This window comes from Nyctereutes procyonoides, unplaced genomic scaffold (genome assembly GCF_905146905.1).
Source record: "Nyctereutes procyonoides isolate TBG_1078 unplaced genomic scaffold, NYPRO_anot_genome, whole genome shotgun sequence".
In the NCBI taxonomy this organism is placed as follows: Eukaryota; Metazoa; Chordata; class Mammalia; order Carnivora; family Canidae; genus Nyctereutes; species Nyctereutes procyonoides.
The window spans coordinates 14,244,664-14,265,610 of NW_026575141.1; the positions used below are offsets into that span (position 1 = coordinate 14,244,664).

At 37.6% G+C, this 20,947-nt stretch overlaps 1 protein-coding gene across 3 annotated transcripts in view; it reads left to right on the top strand.

Moving 5' to 3' along the window:
- Nucleotides 1-20,947, top strand: part of CDK14 (cyclin dependent kinase 14) — a 564,290-nt gene that overhangs the window by 176,509 nt on the left and 366,834 nt on the right. For all 3 annotated transcript variants that reach the window (XM_055307507.1, XM_055307508.1, XM_055307506.1), the window contains one exon: nucleotides 14,057-14,136. In XM_055307507.1, the coding sequence (XP_055163482.1) occupies nucleotides 14,057-14,136 (80 nt within the window). The remainder of the gene's footprint in view (nucleotides 1-14,056; nucleotides 14,137-20,947) is intronic.

A 20,947-nucleotide genomic window follows, 5' to 3' on the forward strand; every position in this document is an offset into this window, starting at 1 on the left:
GTATAAAAATGGGATACCATTTAAAAAAAAATCTGCACACAGAAAAAAGTCTAGAAGATACACACACGTTGAAAAATTAGTTCTGAATAATGGAATTATTGTTGAAAACAATTTTTTTTGTGTGTGTTTGCCAACCATTTGCCATGTGTTCCTTTTACAATTAAGATAAGATTTATTGGTCAGCCTAGGTGGCTCAGCGGTTTAGCGCTGCCTTTAGTCCAGGTTGTGATCCTGGAGACCCGGGATCGAGTCCCGCGTCAGGCTCCCTGCATGGAGCCTGCTTCTCCCTCTGCCTGTGTCTCTGCCCCTCTCTCTGTGTCTTTGTGAATAAATAAATTAAAAATAATCTTTTAAAAAAGATAAGATTTATTAATACTATTCTAAAATATATTGATGTATTTTAGGATTTGTAAAAAAAATCTTAGAAAACAAAGAATAATGACATATCTTTGACAGGAAATAATTTGATCACAAGTGTCTGAAATAATATACTGATGTAAGCAGAGTGCCTTTGTAGGAGTAGGGTCAGAATGTGGATCACATACCTTCTGTTGGTTTACACTGATTATTGCTACCCCCCCCCCCCCCCCCAGAGAATTTAATTTATGAGTGGATTCTGAAGTCTGACCTCCTGAAAAATCTGACATTGCCTTTTCTGGTTGTGTGATTTGGAACTGTGCCTCCATTTCTTTATAAGTGGAGATGAGGATAGTATCCATCACACAAATTTGTTACAGGGATTAAATGAGACATTGTAAATAAAGTTCTTGGCCCAGAGCTGGTCCCAACCTAGGTGCTTTACCAGTAGTGATATTCAATGCAAGTGCTATTTTTGACTTAAAGACACCTATTTTAATTTTAAACCTACTGGCTTTATATAAAACCATTTGATTCCAAATCAGGTTAATGTGTACTCTGGCTCCATTGCTAGGTTTTGGAAGTAATACCAACATAGAACTTATTATTATCAATTATACATAATTTTCATAAAGTCTTTATTTAATCAGCTCTTTAGTAATACATGAATTAATATAAACCCTATCCTCAACATGTGTAGGTGGATTGTGTTCAACTTTATGTGTAATTGAGTCATTTTTTACTTTGACACCCTGCTTGCCTTTACAGCAGTCCATTTTAGTGCCACTTTTATTTTTAGGAGAGTAATAGTCTTTTAGATTTAGTAATTCATGATGCCGGGATCCCTGGGTGGCTCAGCGGTTTAGCGCTGCCTTCAGCCCAGGGTGTGATCCTGGAGTTCCCGGATCGAGTCCCACATCGGGCTCCCTGCATGAAGCCTGCTTCTCCCTCTGCCTATCTCTCTCTCTCTCTCTCTCTCTCTCTCTCTCTCTCTCTCTCTCCCTATCTCTGTCTCTCTCATGAATAAATAAAATCTAAAAAAAAAAAAAGCCCTCATCTCTAAAAAAAAAAAAAGTAATTCACGATGCCTAAGAATTGTTCTCCAATCCTTTTTTGTCATAAAAGACTTCATTCAAACTAGATAAATTTGGCTTTGCTAAATACTGTTTTAAAATTTCATTTCAAAGATATTTAACAGTGACATATTTTCTATAATTATGACAGTAATGTTTTAATGAAGAAAATAAAAAGCACTCATAATCCTCTTGACTTCATATAAGTCTTGGTCCTTTAACCAAGCTACTGTGTATTTATAATAATTATCCTTGTTGGATTTCCATGGGCTTTTGCCACCAAACCAAAAAAAGAAAATAATCAACTCACATCCTGGTTGTAATATAAACTGGATGGGTGTGTGTGTATGTCTGTGTATGTCTGTGTGTGTTTGTGTCTTTATTAGAATGGGTAGAAAATAGTCTGAACTCTGAATACCCTTGCCTTAATGGCTCTCCAGGGCTGCTTTGTTTTATCCTGCTGTTCCAAACTTCACTTAATTTCATATGGCTATGTTTGAATGAAAAATGCAAGATCTCTGTGGTTTACACTACTTGGCAATGAGTATTTGGGGATTCCTTAAAGCCTTGTGGTGAATCAGTGATGTGCTTTTTGGTCCATCTCATTTAAGTTTTTTGGAGATGCTTTTTTTCCTGAGAGTGGAAACCTGACTTCTTTCTTATGATGCTAAACATGTGTTCCTCTACTAGAAAACAGAGAACATTTCTGACTCTGTTACAGATATGGGAACATCATGGTTTAAACATATCTTTGAACTGAGACGCTTGAGATGTTATAAGGTTGAGCATCAGACTTTATCCTCTTCTTTAATACCAGCTCGTGTAATGACTCACTCTGATGGTGATGCTCTGGTTAGACTTTTTTTTTTTTTAAATATGAATGAGTGGATTTGATTTTCATATTTAGGTATGGTATGAGATGTATGTAAACATTAGCTAGAAAATAATAAGTAACTCAAGATAGAGAAAAATGATATTATCATCAAAAAGTAGATCCATTACTTTTCTGCTTTTTTGAACCATTTTCTATGGGGAAAAAAAGCCTCTGAAGATAAAAATCTATTTGAAGTGGCAACTTGACCTCAAAAAGAGAAAATTTGATTTCTCTAGAAATGTAAAATGCTGCCTTTTCAGAGACCGCAGTAATATGCTTCCCTAGACAAGTGTACTTGAAAGTGGGTATAGGGAAAAACAGGGAAAACTCACTACTTTTTTTTTTCTTAACCTTCACACCGTCCCTTCAATCTTAGGTTTCAGTACGTGGGAGCACATCTGGGTGCTGTATGTTTAGGGACATAAATTGTATGTTATGGAGAAAAATTTGTAGAAATAATTAACACAGGGAATTTCAAAACTCACTCTGTGTGAAAAATCAATTTCTAAAAACTAAAACTACATTTTACTTAATTTTTAATGAAATCCTCCCATCTCATCAAATAAAGACACCCTCTCTAGTAATTTCAGGAATATGTGTAAACCACCTACCTTTATATCTGTAGGTGTCCTGTGCATCTTTTCTGTGCCTTGTGCTCCTCTTTTTTTTTCTTTTTTTAATATGTGAACAATTCTTCCATTCCTTGTCTTTGATTCATTTGCCTTCCTTAATTTTTTTTAAAGCAATTTACCTTTGTTCATCTTCCATTTTAGTGAATTGATACTGTCTTACTTCTTTTCTGGTTGGTAGTCTCCTCAAAGGCTGTATGCATGTGACTTTTGCTTTATCTAAAATGGTTCCTTGTAAAAAAATAAATAAAATAAAATAAAATAAAATGGTTCCTTGTATCTGGAGGTATTTCAGAAGAATACCAAGGAGTGTACTGTCTATTGCCCTAAAACTCTGGAATATTAATGTGTCAAAGTGGATGGTAAAAGTCTCTCAAAACCAAACCAACACAAACCAGATAACCACAATACAGTGCAGCTCAGTGAACGAAGGAGAAGAAGCATCAGAAACCCAGGAAAGGCTAAGGTTTGAAGTTGACACACAAAAAATGTCACTGGGTAGAAAGGTGATAGAGAACAAGTATAATTACTCCCCTCCTGTTTTGCTTACATCACTGCTACTAAGGTGAGTGAGCTTCTGGCGCCAAAATGCAGAACAAATATAAGAGTGAATTAAATTATCTGATGTCTTGGGAAGTTTCAGAGTACAATGGTTCTCTAAGGAGTTCTGATTTAAGACTTAATATGACTGTTTCACTGAATTTTAAGGAAATTAGGGTTGAGATTGTCCCATTACTGTCAATCATCCTTGAGGAACTATGAAAAATTGGAGAAAAATTAGCTGCCTTGAGATGACCACAGGAAGATTCCATATTCACAGAAGATGGCTTCTGTGAACCAGATCCAGGGGAAGTCATGTGACCTTCTCTCTGCATGCCCTTCTCATTCACTCTCTCCAATGAAATATTTTAGGACAGATTATCACATAGATGATTTCTTAGTAGTTAGAAATCAAAATAGCAATATAGGAGTTCATAAATATTATATTCTCCCTAAATAACCTTAATTCCTTTTTCTGATCAGATTGCTAAATTAGCGGACCAGTAGAATCCTGTATATATTGTATATTTGTTTGTTTTTCAAATGTGGGTAAAGGTTCCTGTTTATGTTCTGATAGGCAAGAGAATGATAGGCAGTTGAGTGTTGTGCTGTTGCCTTTAGTGAGTTTACAACTGGCTGATTAAGGATCCCTAAGAGTAGTAGAATTTCTTGTACCTCTTTTACACAGTAAGAGGTTGGCTCATTTGTTCACCACTGAGCCCTAATTATGTGCCAGATGCAAATTTTCTAGCATAGTCTGCTAGTAGAGGTGGGTGGTCATTGTAGTGGTCTGGGAAAGAGCCTCTGCAGAAACAAAAGACTAGATTGAAGAGGTTGAAAGTGAAAAGAGGAGGTGCCTGGGTGACTCAGTTAGTTAAGCATCTTCTTTTGGCTTAGGTCATGATCCCAGAGTTCTGGGATCAAGCTCCACGTTGGGGGGGGGGTCCCTGCTCAGTGGGGAGTCTGCTTCTCTCTCTTCCTCTGCCTGCTGTTTCCCCTGCTTGTGCTCTCTCTGTCAAATAAAATAAAATTTAAAAAGTGAAAAGAGGAGGGAGGAGAGAAAGAAAGGCCGATTTATGAAGCCAAGTCCCCAGAAAAGTGATGGAATGGGAGTCAAGAATGTGGTGTCAAAGGGCACTGCCTTGGACTTCATCCTGTTAAGTGTTTTCATTCCTAGCTCAGATTAGGAATAGACGATTGGGAAGACAATGCCCATCAAAAACAGGATTGGAATTTAGAGCATACAGGAGAGGCACGAGCAGTTGGTTGCTGCTGACAAGTTGGAATTTTATTAGGAATAAATCAAACTCCTGAAATCATATTTAACAAGTGAATTATTAGGCATAGGGCAAGTTAGAAATGGTATGATTGCAGAGCCCCTGAAAACTCAGGAGTTTTAGTTGTTAATAAGATTAGCATGAATTTACAGTGTTTTGTGACTCTCAAGGTTTAAAACATGCTCAGGCCAAAGAATTACAAGTTCAGGTTCTGGAATGGACAGAGCAGGGTAGTCTCCCAGTCCACTCACCACTCATCAGACCACATCTGGTAGTGTGTCCACCTTGGCAACCCCATTTCAAAAGGAGCTAATCAGCTGAGACTTCCTAAAAGCTTGCAGCTAAGACTGAGGTCTAGTCAACTATTTCAAATAGCTGAGTATTTTTGAATGTTTATTGTAGAAAAGGAGGCTTGGATGTATTCCAGACCAGACAAAGGAAGAAAGGCAACGAGAAGTTGATGTAGAAACCTGAAGAGTTAACAGAGTGGTTCTCAACACCCCAGGGTGTTTTAAAAAATACATATGCTAAGACCCCACCCTACCACCAATTAAATCAGGGGTGGGGCCAGGCCTAGAGTGGTTTTCCAGCTGCCCAGTTGATTCTAGTATGTAGCCAGCGCCTTAATCTTCCACACAGCTGCAGAGGCTGGCCCTACCCCCCCCTCCATGCCTTGCCTAATGCTCAGAGGAAGCCCTGTGCAGGAGTAAGCCAAGACAGCAGCCCCTATTCTATTGCTTCCAAGAGACTGTTAGGATGGAATCTTCTCTGCTTACATCACTGTTTACCACAGGCACTACCCAAGGGATAAACTCTTGGATCATTTGCTATCTCTCTGATCTCACCACCCCATTTCTCACTACATCTTTTACACTGTTCTTTTCCCCTGTCCTTCAGGATTTTCCCGTGTCTTTTAGATCTAGAACATCGTGTTCTGATCAACAAACATATTCTCCACCTCTTTCTGAATTTTTTCTTAACTCCTGCTTTAGCAGAAAACTGGCTCTCCCTTGAGGTTATTACTTCTCTTGAAGTCTTCCAGATGACTCACAGATTTTTATGTCTAGCCTACATTTTTGTACTGAAATCCAGATCCACCAATACCAATGCTTACTATATGTCTCCACTGGAAACGCTCCTAAGATCTTCTGAAACAGGACTCTTTGGTGCTCTGTCTAAATCTCTTCTTCCTTAGTTTTCCTCAATTCAGTAAGTGGTACGTGCAATCCACCTAACACTGCAGCCAAAACATTTGGAATCATCTTTTACACATTCTCTATGCCCAATCTAATTTATCCTGACAGGTTGTTGATTCTGTCTTCAGAATGTCATTTTCCTTTTTTCCATTGCTCTTACCAATACACTGTTTTTGTTTGTTTGTTTTTTTTTTGTTTGTTTTTTGTTTTTGTTTTTGTTTTTTTCGGCCTCCATCTTCCCCTGGAACCACTGCAGTGGCTTCCCGTCTTCCCGTCTTCCCTCCCTGCTCCCACCACTGTGCTCCTTCAGGCCATTCTCTGTACCATGGTGAGTGAGCTGTAGACACATAATTTAATCATAGAGTTACCTTTCTTTAGATCCCCCAGTGCTTTCCTTTCCTTTCCTTTCTTCAAATATTTTCTGTGGTTCTTGAGGACCTCCATGATCTGGCTCTTCCATTCCTCTTTCCAGGTGCCTCCCTAACTCTCCACTCCTGCGCCCCCAACAATGATGACAAGCTCCAGTCACCATTTCCTTCTTACATTTTTAACACATCATGTTCTATGCCTCTGAAATTTTGAATGGCTATTCCATTTGCCTGGTTGTTCTGACTCTTTTAATCTATGGGTTCTGCCCCTTTCTTTCCTTGAAATTTGTTTATTGAAGTGACAGGTTCATTTTTTCCTATAGAATTTTCTATATTCGAGTTTTTTCTGTTTTTCTGATTTTATCCCAATGGTATCATTTAACTTGTTACCTTATCTCCTTAAATAAGTAGTTAGATTGAGACTTGGTTGGATTTGGGTTGTATGTGTTCCATAGGAGGGGATGAGTGCTTCCATCAGGAGATGCATAATATCTGGAAGCCTTTTTTTTTTTTTTGTGATTTTAGTAACTATTACTAATCCATTTAGTGATTATGGTTAAGAATGGTATTATTCAAATTCTATCATTCCTTCTTCATTTGTCATATGCAGTACATATATAAGGAAAGACTTCCACATATCTATCTTGTTAGAGTGAAGGACAGTGTATATGAAAGTTATGAAGAGGAAAAGTAGATGCTTGATATATTCTCCTCAATAGTTTTAAAACTAATGATATAGTTTTGTAGTACTCTGCAAATATGACGCTTGAGTTCTTGTGTTTTTTTTTTGTCACATTTTAAACTTACTGAATTCAACATATCTGATAGTTTTCTTTTTTCTTAAAAGATTTATTTATTTATTTACTTACTTACTTACTTACTTATCTATTTATTTATGATAGAGAGACAGAGAGAGGCAGAGACACAGGCAGAGGGAGAAGCAAGCTCCATGCCGGGAGCCCGAAGCGGGACTCAATCCCGGGACTACAAGATCGCGCCCTGGGCCAAAGGCAGGCGCTAAACCGCTGAGCCACCCAGGGATCCCCCTATCTGAGAGTTTTCAATTACAGATGTTAGTTTAGTGATGCTTTAATTGTTCCATCTTGGATGAGTGAGAGCCTCTTGCTTCTCCTTGGCACTTTATGTCTGTCTCCTTGGGGAGACCTAAGCACAGGGATCATGTCTGTGTTGTCCGTTTATCTCAAGCACATAATCATTCATTGTCTCTCAATTTGTTGATTTAGGGGCAGGATATTAAAACTTAATTAAGTGATGGACTGTCTTTTGGAAGAGCATTTAGTTTAGTCTTTGTGGGTTCAGAACTTGAATCAGAGAGTGGAAGTTACAGGAGGCAAATCTTGGCTCAACATAAGAACCAAAAAATGTGGAGTAATTTAGGGAAATTGAGTTCCATCAAGTCTTTTGAGGGGCTGCTTTGTTCCAGAGAGTGAGAGGACAAGGAGAAACAAATCAGCGAAGATTTTTTTGCTTGGGAGCCTGAGTGATCATTGAGATCACTTTTGCTTCCAAGGTAGTGACTCTCAAATCTTTTGTTGACAGATTTTATTTTTGGAAAGGTATGGAGTTGGCTGGTTTTAAATTGTTGAAACGTAATTATTCCGTGTTCTCCCATGAACAGTATATGTCACTCTAAATTTGGTTCAAAGTATCAAGAGTTCGTACATTTGGCGAAACATTGGTAGTGATGAATTATGCAATCACTTGTTTCTGAAAGGTTATAATTGTCCATCAAACAGATTTCTCATTGCATTAAATACTCAGACTTTTTGCACTGCTAGTCACATTCTAATGAATAGCTGTTATACTACTCTCTTTTTAATCTTTGGATTTTATAAGTCTTCTCTCTGTAATGGTAAAGTTTAGCATGAAGTGCGATTACTGGCAACTTGACCTTGAAATTCTAATTTATTTTTTCAGATAGTAATATAGTAAATAGCACTTTTAGGATATTGCAGAATTGCAAAGATTTAATAGTATTGAGATAATTTCTCATTTACACCTGAATAAAAATTAAATTTAGATGGAGATAGTAAGACCAAGTATTTAGTTAAATTTAAAATTTTTGAAATATGTGTGTAATACAGTAAGTCAGCACTTTAGTCAGTGTCTTAAGAGGGAATTAACAAAAGAAGCACTATTAATAGTACCTTTAAAAATTTTTAATGACTTTGCTGAAAATTTATTTTATTTATAAATATAAATTTATATATAAATATGTATTATTGGACAATAATATATTGTCCTTGATATACTCTAGCTTGCCATTGTTGCTTCCTCAGTAGTATCCACATTTACTTCTATTGCTTCTAGACAAATACAGGAAGGAAGCAGGCATTGTATCTGTCTGCACTTGGTATTATTTCCTAGCAGTTTCTCTTGAGACAAAGTCATAATGGAAGAGAGGCAGAATATATTAAATTTTCCAGAGTATATTAAATTTCTTTTAGGTGTATTGCCTTAATTTCCTTTGTATCCTCTAGACATAATTTCCTCTAGGTGTTAGCACATGGACACTATTTTCAAAGATGACCTAGATAATATTTGTAATTTTGTTTTATTGTACTAAATTAGCCTATGAATTTGAGGTAACTAATAGAATAGAATAGAAAATTTTGAGGCTTTTCTTTGAGAATTTTTGCTCATAAGAAAAGTCTTTCTGTGCATCATCTTTTAAACCTGGAAATTTTAACCGAAGTGGGGCATTTTCCTTTATAGGTTTTAATATTAAATGAACAAACACATGAAAAAAATGAAAAGGCTGTGCTCCTTATCCAGAACTCCTAAATCTTGCTTTACTCCCGCAAGATAATTTTATTATTTACAAATTTAGGGCATACAGAACTGTGGCCAGAGTTTCTCAAGTTTGTAGAGATTTGGATTTGTTGTTAGAACCAGTTTGAAAGCTGTATCCACTTCAACATGGCTCTGCTAGGACACCCAGTATCCCCATGTCTCTGTGTGTGGATAACTCTGTGCATGGGCATTCCCCTGGCTCTTCCTCATCCTGCCTTTGACAGCTCTTTCTGTGTGACTGGCAGATGAAAGCAGTGACTCACTCATCCCTGGGCCTGAAGTGAGCTTGGCCAAGTGAGCTGTTGGGAGAATTAGAGAATAATGAAGAATCTCTGAAATTAAAACAGCTCCTTAAATAGCTTAGGACAAGTAGATAAAATCTGGCAATCTCTCCAATAGAATGTTCTGTAGCATTATTAGCACAATTAAAAGTATTTTTTTTTACTGTGTTAATCACCTGAATTAATATCTCCATTGCCAATCGAGCCTTGATTGCCTTCTATTCATTAGCTTTTGATTTAATTAATGAGACTTGTTAAAGAGGAATCTTCAATGTTTTCCTGTAAACAGCTCTAATTTATTGATTCAATTGGAATTTTGTAATTATTCTAAAGAACTTGAAATGTTTGAAGTATATGTTTTGGATCCTTAATAAAATAGTTTAAACTATACAAGGTAGTTATTAGCTACAAACATCTCCTTGTTATTCTATGTTATTTTCATAGAATAACAGGTATCTTTAGGTATCTTAAAAGAAATGACATTTTGTTAGAGTTAGCAAATTGGAATTTCAAGTATTTCCATCTGTGCTAAAGTTTGTAAAAACATATGCACCAAAGCTTGAACATTAGAAAGTTGGTAATGTTGGGACGCCTGGGTGGCTCAGTGGTTGAGCATCTGCCTTAGGCTCAGGGCATGATCCCAGGTTTCTGAGATCAAGTCCCACGGTGGGAAGCCTGCTTCTCCCTCTGCCTGTGTCTCTTCCTCTCTCTGTGTGTCTTTCATAAATAAACAAAAAAACCATAAGAAAGTTGATAATGTTATTTTTGTCCAAAGGTAGTTTTTCCAAAAGTGGAGCAAGTGACTTAATATTTTTACTAGGGTTTTAAAACTGAGGGGTTCAGTAGCTGGTGAGAATCTAGACATGTAGAGAAAAACTAATTAAGAAAAGAGAGTCTTGTTGACTCTAAGGATAAAGAGCAATTTGACTATCAATATGATTCCTAATGGGAGACCACTAAAGCAGGTGAAGAAGAGGGAGATACTGATTAGTGGTCTAGACGCAGATAATTAAAGGATAGTGAGGTTTTGAAGCATGGCTGTTGGATACAAAAGGGTTAATTAACAAAGCATTCTATAGACTCAAAAACTTGGAGGAAATGAAAACTTGCCACATCTGCATGCATCAAAATCAAAGAGGCTACACATTTAATTTGAAAAAAAGATAATAAATATTTAAACCAAACATGAAAACTTCATTAAAATTTGAGATTTTAACACTTTTGAAAGCAGCAATTATTATACTTCATTCTTTTTTTTTTATTATACTTCATTCTTGATTTATCTTTCAGGTATAAGAAAGGAATTATCAGTATATTAACATTATCAGTATTCACTCAATGAAAGCTTTAGAAAGCCAACTCTGTACACCAAGCACTTTTAAATACTGGGCACATAAGAAAACAGAAGGAGTTCCTTCACTCCTGGAGCTCATCGTCTAGTATAAATATTTTATTTATTTATTCATGAGAGACAGAGAGAGAGAGAGAGAGAGAGACAGAGAGAGAGACACACGCAGAGGGAGAAGCAGGCTCCCTGCAAGACTGATGTGGGACTCGAATACGGATCCCAGGATCACGCCCTGAGCAGAGGCAGACGCTCAGCTGCTGAGCCATTCAGGCATCCCCATCTAGTATAAATTTTAATGAGATTTTTAGTGTTATGTGATATAATACATAAAACTAAATGTTTTTAGCTGTTGTTATTTTCATAACTATAAGAAATTAATGCTTGGAGTTTCAATTTGTGGAGAATTAGGCTTCAGAATCAGAATTCCATTAATCTGGACCTGGTACATATATGCAGTTATCATAGTAAATATGTTAAAAAACTTTCTCACCACAAAAATGATGCACATGAAGTGTGAAATTACTTAGAGGTGTTCTACCTCTAGTTGCATTTAAAGAGTAAAGTATGGGTTCAGTTGAAGGTTTCTCTCCTTTCAGTGTCTCATAGGGGAATGAATCACACTTCATGGTCTGAGAGTGTTCTAAGTATCTGACCTTCGAAAACATGAATTCCCTGTATTCTAGAATTCAGCTCACGGTGCATATAACTTAACAATCTCAAGGGAGGTAGAAAAGCTTCGTGGGAAGAAGGTTGTGTGCATGTGTTTTTTTATGGGTGAGGGGAAAATATCTGTAAATGAGGGGAAAGTTCCAAGCAGTTCCTGGAACCAGTTACTACCTCCCTTGGGGAGCCAGTGATGAGCTCAACTGGGCTGAGAAAAATCTATGCAGATGTCAGCAGTGACTGCATTGCAGCCTCAAGCCCCGCCAGAGACACCCCCCCTCCTTCATCATAAGGGACAAAGTGAGAGCACGAGGTACAGTGTCCAGTTGGACTCCATATCAATTCTTTTGCCTGCACCTAGGTCCTTGGGGCACAGGCAGGATTGGAAAAATCAAGGTAATGTACTGAGGAAAGAAGAGCTGCAGAGCAGAAAAGCAGTTGGCAGCTGAAAGACAAGGAAAAACTAAACAACTCCTAACCCTGAGAAGATGGCACATTGTGGAGCTTTGTACTCAGATATCCTTAGCCCAGCATAACCAACAATGTATTTCAACAGTCATTGCAATAAGGAATGCCACTAGGATGGTTGGGCTGTGCTAATAAATTCCTTGGACTTTCAAGTTTTGTGTCTAGCAATTTTTAGAGCAAAACCTTACCGATTGGATGGGGTTCATTCTCATTCTTTGTTTCAGACTGGTGCCACATGAGTTCTTGTCTGCTGGTTCCATTAGCTCTGAAGATGTGGTGGTTGCAATTTCAGTTCCAATGGGACACCATTTTTTTTATTTATTTATGATAGTCATAGAGAGAGAGAGAGAGAGAGAGAGGCAGAGACATAGGCAGAGGGAGAAGCAGGCTCCATGCACCGGGAGCCCGATGTGGGACTCGATCCCGGGTCTCCAGGATCGCACCCTGGGCCAAAGGCAGGCGCCAATCTGCTGCGCCACCCAGGGATCCCGGGACACCATTTTTATCTATCAGATTGGTGAAGTCAATGGTTCATAACATAGTATAGGTGAGGAGGGTAGCAGGAGCTCTTACATTTGCTATATAGGACATGTAAGTTGGTACAACCTCCATGTAGGATAATTTCCCACTATTCATCAGAATTAGTATTTGAATATGCACATACGTTCTGATCTTGCAAATTCTACCTTTAGGAATTTATCTTACAGATATTTTTTTTACATGAATGAAGTTACATCTTCAACAATATTTATTGCCATCATTGTTATAGCGGCAAAATATTGGGAACGTGCTAAATGACCATCAAGGGAAGCCTGGGATTAAGTTAAATATACTACATTTGTACAAAGGAGTACCCTGTGGTCTTTCAAAAGCAGTAGAAAACTTTCTCTATGAATTTATGACGAAGTCACAAATTTATTAAGGTAAAAACAATATACAGTGTACTCTGTCAAGCATACTACCATATGTGTGTGTGTGTGAGTGTATATGCATAATAGTAACTGGTGACCTCAAAGGATGGGAGCTGGGTGGCTAAAGGAACATGTAGCAGGAACACTTACTTTTTCTTTTCTTTTTTTTTTTTTTTAAGATTTTATTTATTTATTCATGAGAAACCCAGGGAGAGGCAGAGACACAGGCAGAGGGAGAAGCAGGCTCCATGCAGGGAGCCCGTTGTGGGACTCAATCCTGGGACTCCAGGATCACGTCCTGGGTCTAAGGCTGGTACTAAACTGCTGAGCCACCCGGGGATCCTTACTTTTTCATCAAATGCCTTCTTGTACCTTTTACATTTTTAACATGTGCTTGTTTTATGTATTCTTTTTAACAAAGTATGCTGCTAGGCCTAGTAAAGGTAGAGGAGAGCATTCACCTAGAAGACCAATGTAGATTGTCATGTTTTTGTTCACAGAATTGACTAGATAAAAAAGTTATCTGCCAAGTGCAATATGACTTTTAATTAGAGCCGATACACATTTAGAATGCATCTGGAAGAACCATCTGCTTTGGATAGATCTTGTGTAATCTTGTAATAGTAAAATATTCATAACTTTTATTTTGATGATATACTGTTTGTATCATAAGACACAATCAGACCAAATATAATCTTAGGAGGCTCTAGTTAAAAATAATGAGAAAGGGAGGACCAGATGATATTAAGAGAGAGATAGAAGAGGAAAAAGAGGAGGGAGGAGAGAAGTCTGAGTGTCGAGTTTCTGACCCTGGGGATTGAGTGACTGCAGCTTAAGACTGAAGATAAAGATATTTCAGCCAAGGAGATGAAGAAGCTATTGGAAAAACTAAGGGAGGGAGTTATTTTGACTTCTTGATTTCTAATTAATCTGAGAATAATTGATCAAATGTGGTGATTTTGTTAAGTACTAGTTTTATTCTGGAAGGAACATAGAGTAAATCACGGAAAACTTCGGTTAAATCTTGGATGAGGCAAGTGTGAATATTTTAAATGAGAATATTTAAAATGTGAATATTTATGATGATGATATGAAATTCCCAGCCTTACTTAAATTAATCTTGTTGTGGTGGCATAATTGAGTCACTGACATTTTCAGTGGAAAAATGCATAAAATATAAATTGTAAGGAAATTAGAGCCATAACGGGAACATATTTTCATGGATTCGCTTCTCATTTTTTCTTTCGTTTCTGCCAGAGTCAATGGGAAGTTGGTAGCTCTGAAGGTGATCAGGCTGCAAGAAGAAGAAGGTACACCTTTCACAGCTATCAGGGAAGGTATGCATTTTCTCCTTTGCTTTGCTTTTGTGTTTGTATGATGCCTTGTAACTGTTTAAATATTACTCACCTCTGGATATGCAGAGTTTGTAAATTATATGGTTATATCTCATTAGAAAGTGTAAACTGAAATTCAAAAATCAGTATCTCTTGCGATCATATCAAGGTCATGTTAAATAAAATAAGAATCCTGTATACTTAAGGGCAAGGGCATAAAGCCTGCTGTGTATTGATGGTGAGACTACAGCTGACTGAGGAATTTTATATGCCTGGTTTTGTTTGTAGGGTTTCTAAGGTACACATTAATCTAGCATTACTTTATATTCATGACTTTTAAGAAAAGTCCTTAACAATAGTGGGCTCATGCTACCTTATTAGTCATTTGTATTTCTTCTTTTTTTGATTTCTTTGGTGTTGCCCTTTACTATTTTTCCTATTGGTCTTTCTTATTGATTTATAGATACTCTTTATATATTAGCATCATTTATGTTGTGATATTTTCTTTCATTCTGTCATTTTTCTAAAAATTCCTTTTACAACATAGTTTGTTACATATTATTTTTAATTTTTGTAAAATAAAATTGCTTTATATTTTGCTTTATTTCTGCATAGTTTTTCTACTTCAAGAGATAAAATATTTCTGTTAGTGGGAACTTTTCAGTTCAGTTTCAGAACTTCTAATATTAATAGCTTTCCCTCTACGACATTTAAAAAAAATAATGCCAATATAGTTAACATAGCATTATAATAGTTTCAGGTGTACACTGTGGTGGTTCAGCAATTCTCTATATTACTCAGGGCTCATCATGATAAGTGTACTCTTAATCCCCTTCACTTGCCTCATTCATCCCCTCACCTACTTCTTCTCTGGTAAGGATCTGTTTGTTCTCTATAAGTTCTGTTTTTTGGGTTGTTTTGGTTTTTTTTTGAACGTTTTTTTCCCCTTAAATTCCACATATGAGTGAGATCATATAGTATTTGTCTTTCTCTGACTTATTTCACTTAGCATTATACTCCCTCTACTATATTTTTAAAAGTACTAATTATCTTGACACAAGACTTGAATTTATTTTTTGCACTGAAGAAACTATAGCTGGCCCACAATGAGATAACTTGAGTGAGTTAGTGCAATAATATTATTAAGGTAGTGATGCATTAAATGCAGCCTGTCATGAGTTGGAATTGTTTCTCACAACTATCACAGTGGTTTGCATTTGTTTTTGGAGAGGTCTCCTTTCTATCTTCACTTTTTTTTCACATCTCATTCTCCTTTTTGGTTTGGTTTCCATCATTCTTACTGAGCTGAAAATGTTCCCCCAAAGGCATCTTTATGAAATATTTGTTATATAAAGAGGCTGCTAGGTCTGATGGGATTGGAAACTACTGGCTGGGATGGGGCAGTTGTTCTCTTGGAGCTCTGGAGGGAGGCAAGGTGAAGTGCTATTGGATTTACTTATAGTAGACCCTGGGTGTTAAGGAGTAGGAAAGGGGGCAGAGAGATTCTGGGCCAAGAGAGAAGCAGGAGGAAGATGTATCTGGGCAGCAGGAGTGTTCCCTAATGTGTGGGATTTACACTGCAGTTTACTAACCTGCCCTTGCTGTTTGTGCCAGCCTGGGTTCAAGGTTCAGAGAAAGTTGTTTTTTAAAGATCTTATTTATTTATTCATGAGAGACACAGAGGGACAGAGACAGAGACAGAGGGAGAAGCAGGCTGAACCACCCAGGTGCCCCAGTCAGAGAAAGTTTATAAAGATATTAGAAGATCCAGTTGTGACAGTTGGACTCACCAGTGGAAAGTTCAAGGGGAGAAACAAGTAGGGCCAAATTGAAGTTGTTAGGTGATCTGTTCTTACTGGCTAAGTATGAGGCAAGGCCCTTGGTCATGAAGTAAGCTTAGCCTTGAGATAAACTGGCCCTGGGATGCAGTTGTGTCATAGAGTACAGGGCTCTGGGGCTGGGACCTGTTCTGTGCATTAGGGAGCCTCTGAAGACTTCTGAGCTGAGTGTTTTAGGAAGATAAATCTGAGATTAGGATATGATATAGATTAGATGAGGAGGAACCTGGGAGCTGATAAATCAGTCATTCAGAGTTGTGCAGATTTGAAATTACGAGGACTTGGATTTATTAGAAAGTAGTGACGAAAAATGATTTATAGAGAAAGAACTGTCAGTGCAAGGTGAATTACTGGTTATTGAGAAGGAAACAGAAATGGTTTTGAGTTTGAATGAGTAAAAACATGGTGCCAGAGAGAGAAGTTATTTGTACTACTTTTAATACCTTACAGTTCAAAAGATCGGTTACTGTAATCTTCACATGGTCCCTTTGAAGGGTTTTTGTTTTTATTCATGAGGGACACAGAGAAAGAGAGAGGCAGAGACATAGGTAGAGGGAGAAGCAGGTTCCATGCCAGAAGCCCAATGTGGGACTCAATCCTAGGACTCCAGGATCATGCCCTGAGCCAAAGGCAGACGCTCAACCGCTGAGCCACCCAGGTGTCCTGGGTTTTTGTATTTGTGGAATATGTGTTAGGACTATGGAATTGAGGCTTAGAGAGGTTAGATGACTTGTCCAAGGTGTTGGCTATTGTACCTAGACTTTCTTAGGTTCCAAAATAGTGTCATAGTAACTCTGTGGAGTAGTGGATTTAGACTTTGCGAGTTCATGAGATGTCTATGCAAAAATGTCTTCTTGGTGATGTGGGAGATTAGCTCACAAGAGTTCAGCATCAACAGTATATATTTAGCATGGTCCTTTACAAGTTGGATAATTCTGGGATTTTTGTGGGGGAGGACTTTGAGCAAAAACAGGGAGGTAAGTTGAAAGGGAGTGTAGTGAGGTGGAAAGTCCCATGGATATTAGAGTCTGGAAATTTGGATTTGATTCTGGCTCTGTTTTCCATCACTTGCCATACGATGTGAGGCAAGTCACCTATATTAGCTTGCTAGGGCCCCTGTAACAAAGCACCACAGACTGAGTGGCTCAAATAACAGAAGTTTATTGTCTCATACTTCTGGAAACTAGCAGTCTGAGGTCAAGGTATCAGGGTGCTGCTTCAGAGGACCAGGAGGGAATGATCTATTTCAAGCCTTTCTCCTTGGCTTATAGATGGCCATCTTCTCCTGTGGGTTCACATCATCTTCCCTCTATACCTGGGTCCCATTGCCTTTTCTTGTAAGGACACCGGTCACATTGGATTAGGGCCCACTCTAATGATCTCACTTTAACTTAATTACCTCTGAAAACCACCTATCTTCAAGGATAGTCACAGGCTGAGGTGTTGGGGTTGGGACTTCAGCATACGAATTTTGAGGGACACAATTCAGTCTGTAACCACCCTTCACAGCTTTAGGCCTCTGGAACCCTGGTCACAGAATGCAGGAGTTGGTTTGTGCCATCTCTTGGGAACCACCTGCCTCTGTGTTACGGTTTTGTTTTTTGTTTTTGTTTTTGTTTTTTAAAAGATTTTATTTATTTATTCATGAGAGACAGAGACATAGGCAGAGGGAGAAACAGGCTCCATTCAGGGACCCTGATGCGGGACTTGATCCTGGGACTCCAGGATCACGCTCTGAGCCAAAGGCAGGTGCTAAACTGCTGAGCCACCCAGGGATCCCCCTGTGTTACGGTTTTGATTTCCCACAGGGTTTTCAAACTTGGGGTTGAATACTCTGGAGATGAGAGAATGCTGCAAGAGTTGTTGAGGCCTGGAGGAACAGATCACAAAAGAACATTGTATTTTCTGTTGAATAAAGTATTTTTAGGCCTCCTAATAAAATCTGATGTCTCCGTGATTTTTAAAAAAAATTTTATTTATTCATGAGAAACAGAGAGAGAGAGAGAGAGACAGGAATTAAACTTTGGGTCAGTTCTAGTTATTTGCTCCTCTCTTGCCTTCTCATTCCTGCCTCTCATTGTCTTTTTTTTCTCATTTTTCTCCTATGTATGTGTGGAAGCGAAAGCTAGCACTATTGCTCCTTTTTGCTATTACTAATAATTCATGCAAAATAACTCTTCTGTGTATCTGGTGATAGAGTTTGAAATATTTGGGACAGGGTGGGTGAAATTTGGGATATGTTCATTTTTGCATTTTTACGTATTTACATCTTCACATTGATGAAGGTGTAGCACAGCTTGCTCAATTGAGATGAAGCACTTTGAGTTTGCCTGTTTTCTGCTGTTTTGGTCAATTTCCTTGTTCACAAAATGTCAACAGCAGGAAGGTTTCAAAGTAAGAAAGCAGTATGCACAGAAAAGTAGTTTTCAAGTGGCAGCTTGCCACTTATAAACTTACCTGGGAATTTAGATTTTAACACATAATTTTCGCCTAAAGTAGAAATAGTCACCAGCAACTCTAATCTTACCTGGATTTATGTCCAAAGATGGACTTTGAATTTTATCTCAGAGCTAGAGTTCTTACTGGCTTAATTTGGGTTCAGGTGCTTTGAGACTCATTCTATTTTTGATGGCAGCTTAGAAAAATTAAGCAGCACTGCTGTGGGCCAGCTTTTCTATTTTTTATTCTCATATGCTGTCGTCATGGTTTTTGATGGTAGGTATAGAGTCAGCAGATACTGGGATGGTTTGAAAACAAGTAGATGAAGTGTCTTAGGTTATGCCATCTTTTTTTTTTTTTTTTTAAAGATTTTACTTATTATTTGTTAGAAAGAGAGTGAACACAAGTTGGAGGGAGGAGCAGAGGGAGAAGGACAAGGAGACTTCACACTGAACGCTGAGCCTGACATGGGGCTCGATTTTGGGACTTTGAGATTGTGACCTGAGCTGAAATCAAAAGTAGGACACCCAAACAACTGAGCCACCCATGTGTGCCAAGCTATCCCATCTTTATAAACAACTTCAAAATGTCTGTATTCTTGCTCTGTGATACTATTTGTAGATGTTCAGCAGTTTTTGTTTTGTTCTGTTTTGTTTTGTTTTTGGCTAAGATTTGTTCAGAGAAAGAATAGAAGTGAACCAATTATTATCTTATGTGAGTTTTTGAATACCTAATAGTTTTCTTAGGCAAGAGTTTTGTTAAAGAGAAATTTAGATACTCTAATAGAGAACAATTTAAAATTAAAATACTAATAGTACCAAAGGACAATATTTAATATGTGCTTATGTATTGTGCATATACAAAAAGGGTGTCTTTTTGTTGTTGTTGTTGTTGTTTGTAATCTTTATACCTGATGTGGGGCTTGAACTCACAATCCCAAGATCAGGAGTGGCATGCTCTTCCAACTTAGCCAGCCAAGAGCCCCTCATTACTTCTCTTTTAAAATGAGCAGCTTAGTCGGTTCAGCGTCTGCCTCTGGCAAGTCATGATCCTGGGATGGAGCCCCTCATCAGGCTCTCTGCTCAGTGGGCTCTCTTCTCCTTCTCCCTCTGCTCCTCTCCCCTGCATATACTCTCTTCTGCTCTCTCAAATAAACAAAGTCTTCAAAAAATATACAAAATGAGAGGCATGGAGATGTTAAGTCACTTTCCAAGGTCATAGCTAGTGTATGGTAGAACTGAAAGTTCAACCTGCACATTCATACTCGAGTCCATACTCAAACATTATACTGTAGGACAGAGATTTTAAGTAGAAAATTTGAACTTCTGCTGTATTTTTGTTCCATGCAGAGGGCTGGGCTGCTTTATTGCCATTAAATTAAGGTAAGCAAAAGCAGCTTTTGGAGGGGGGCAGGTGTAGGGGAAAAGCTTATTTATAAACGTGGAGGTACATTATGCAGTAATAGTTGGGGGAGCAGCATCCATGTAGGACAGGGAAGGTCAAAAACAAGAAAGGAAAAACGGCTCAGCAGTGAGTGTAGTTAAGGGAAAGTAGTAAGTAAGCATGCAGAAGAAAAAGAATCCTGTAATGATAAACTATCTAGTATTAACTCATCATTTGCATGTATGTATTTTTTAAAATACACATCTGAATAGTCTTATATGTTTCAACCAGTTTTTCTCTCTATTCCTCTCCCTACCCTTTTTCAGAAAGAATCTTTTCTTTGGTTTATTCATTCTATTAGGGAAACATTTCAGATTTCTAATAAAAATTGAAATACCCATGAAGGCAAAGATAGTTAAAAAAAAAATCAAAGAGGGGATCCCTGGGTGGCGCAGCGGTTTGGCGCCTGCCTTTGGCCCAGGGCGCGATCCTGGAGACCCGGGATCGAATCCCACATCGGGCTTCCGGTGCATAGAGCCTGCTTCTCCCTCTGCCTGTGTCTCTGCCTCTCTCTCTGTGACTATCATAAATAAATAAGAAAATTTAAAAAAAAAAAAAATCAAAGAGGGCTTAAGGAAAGAAACAAAACATCTTTCATTTGGCAACAGTTAAATTGCTAGTAAAATGAATAATTGATCCTCTGTTAATCAATTATATAATTGTAACTTAATTATATAATCAAAATATTTTTAGTCCTATAGTATATATGTATGGTACATATGGTATATATCAAATATATGTTATATATTTAATAGTACAGTAAGTTTGGTAAGTTTAATAGTACAGAGAATTTGGTATCAAAGTTATTGATATTATTTTTATAAATTTGTTAGTTACAAAATAGAAAATAAGGCTGATTTTAATTGAGCCATTGAAAATTTTGGTGTTTGAGTACTATTTGATTTTCTTCGTCACATCTTTCACACATCACAGCCTCTTTACTTTTGTTCAGTTTTTTAACCACAGGATATTTTTTTTCTTGTAGCTATCTGACATATTGCTTGTGAAGACTGAATGTTAGGTTTGAGTTATTCACTTGGTAATTAACCAATTTGAGTTTCCTTTTTTTTTTCATTTCATGTTTGGGGTGTTGT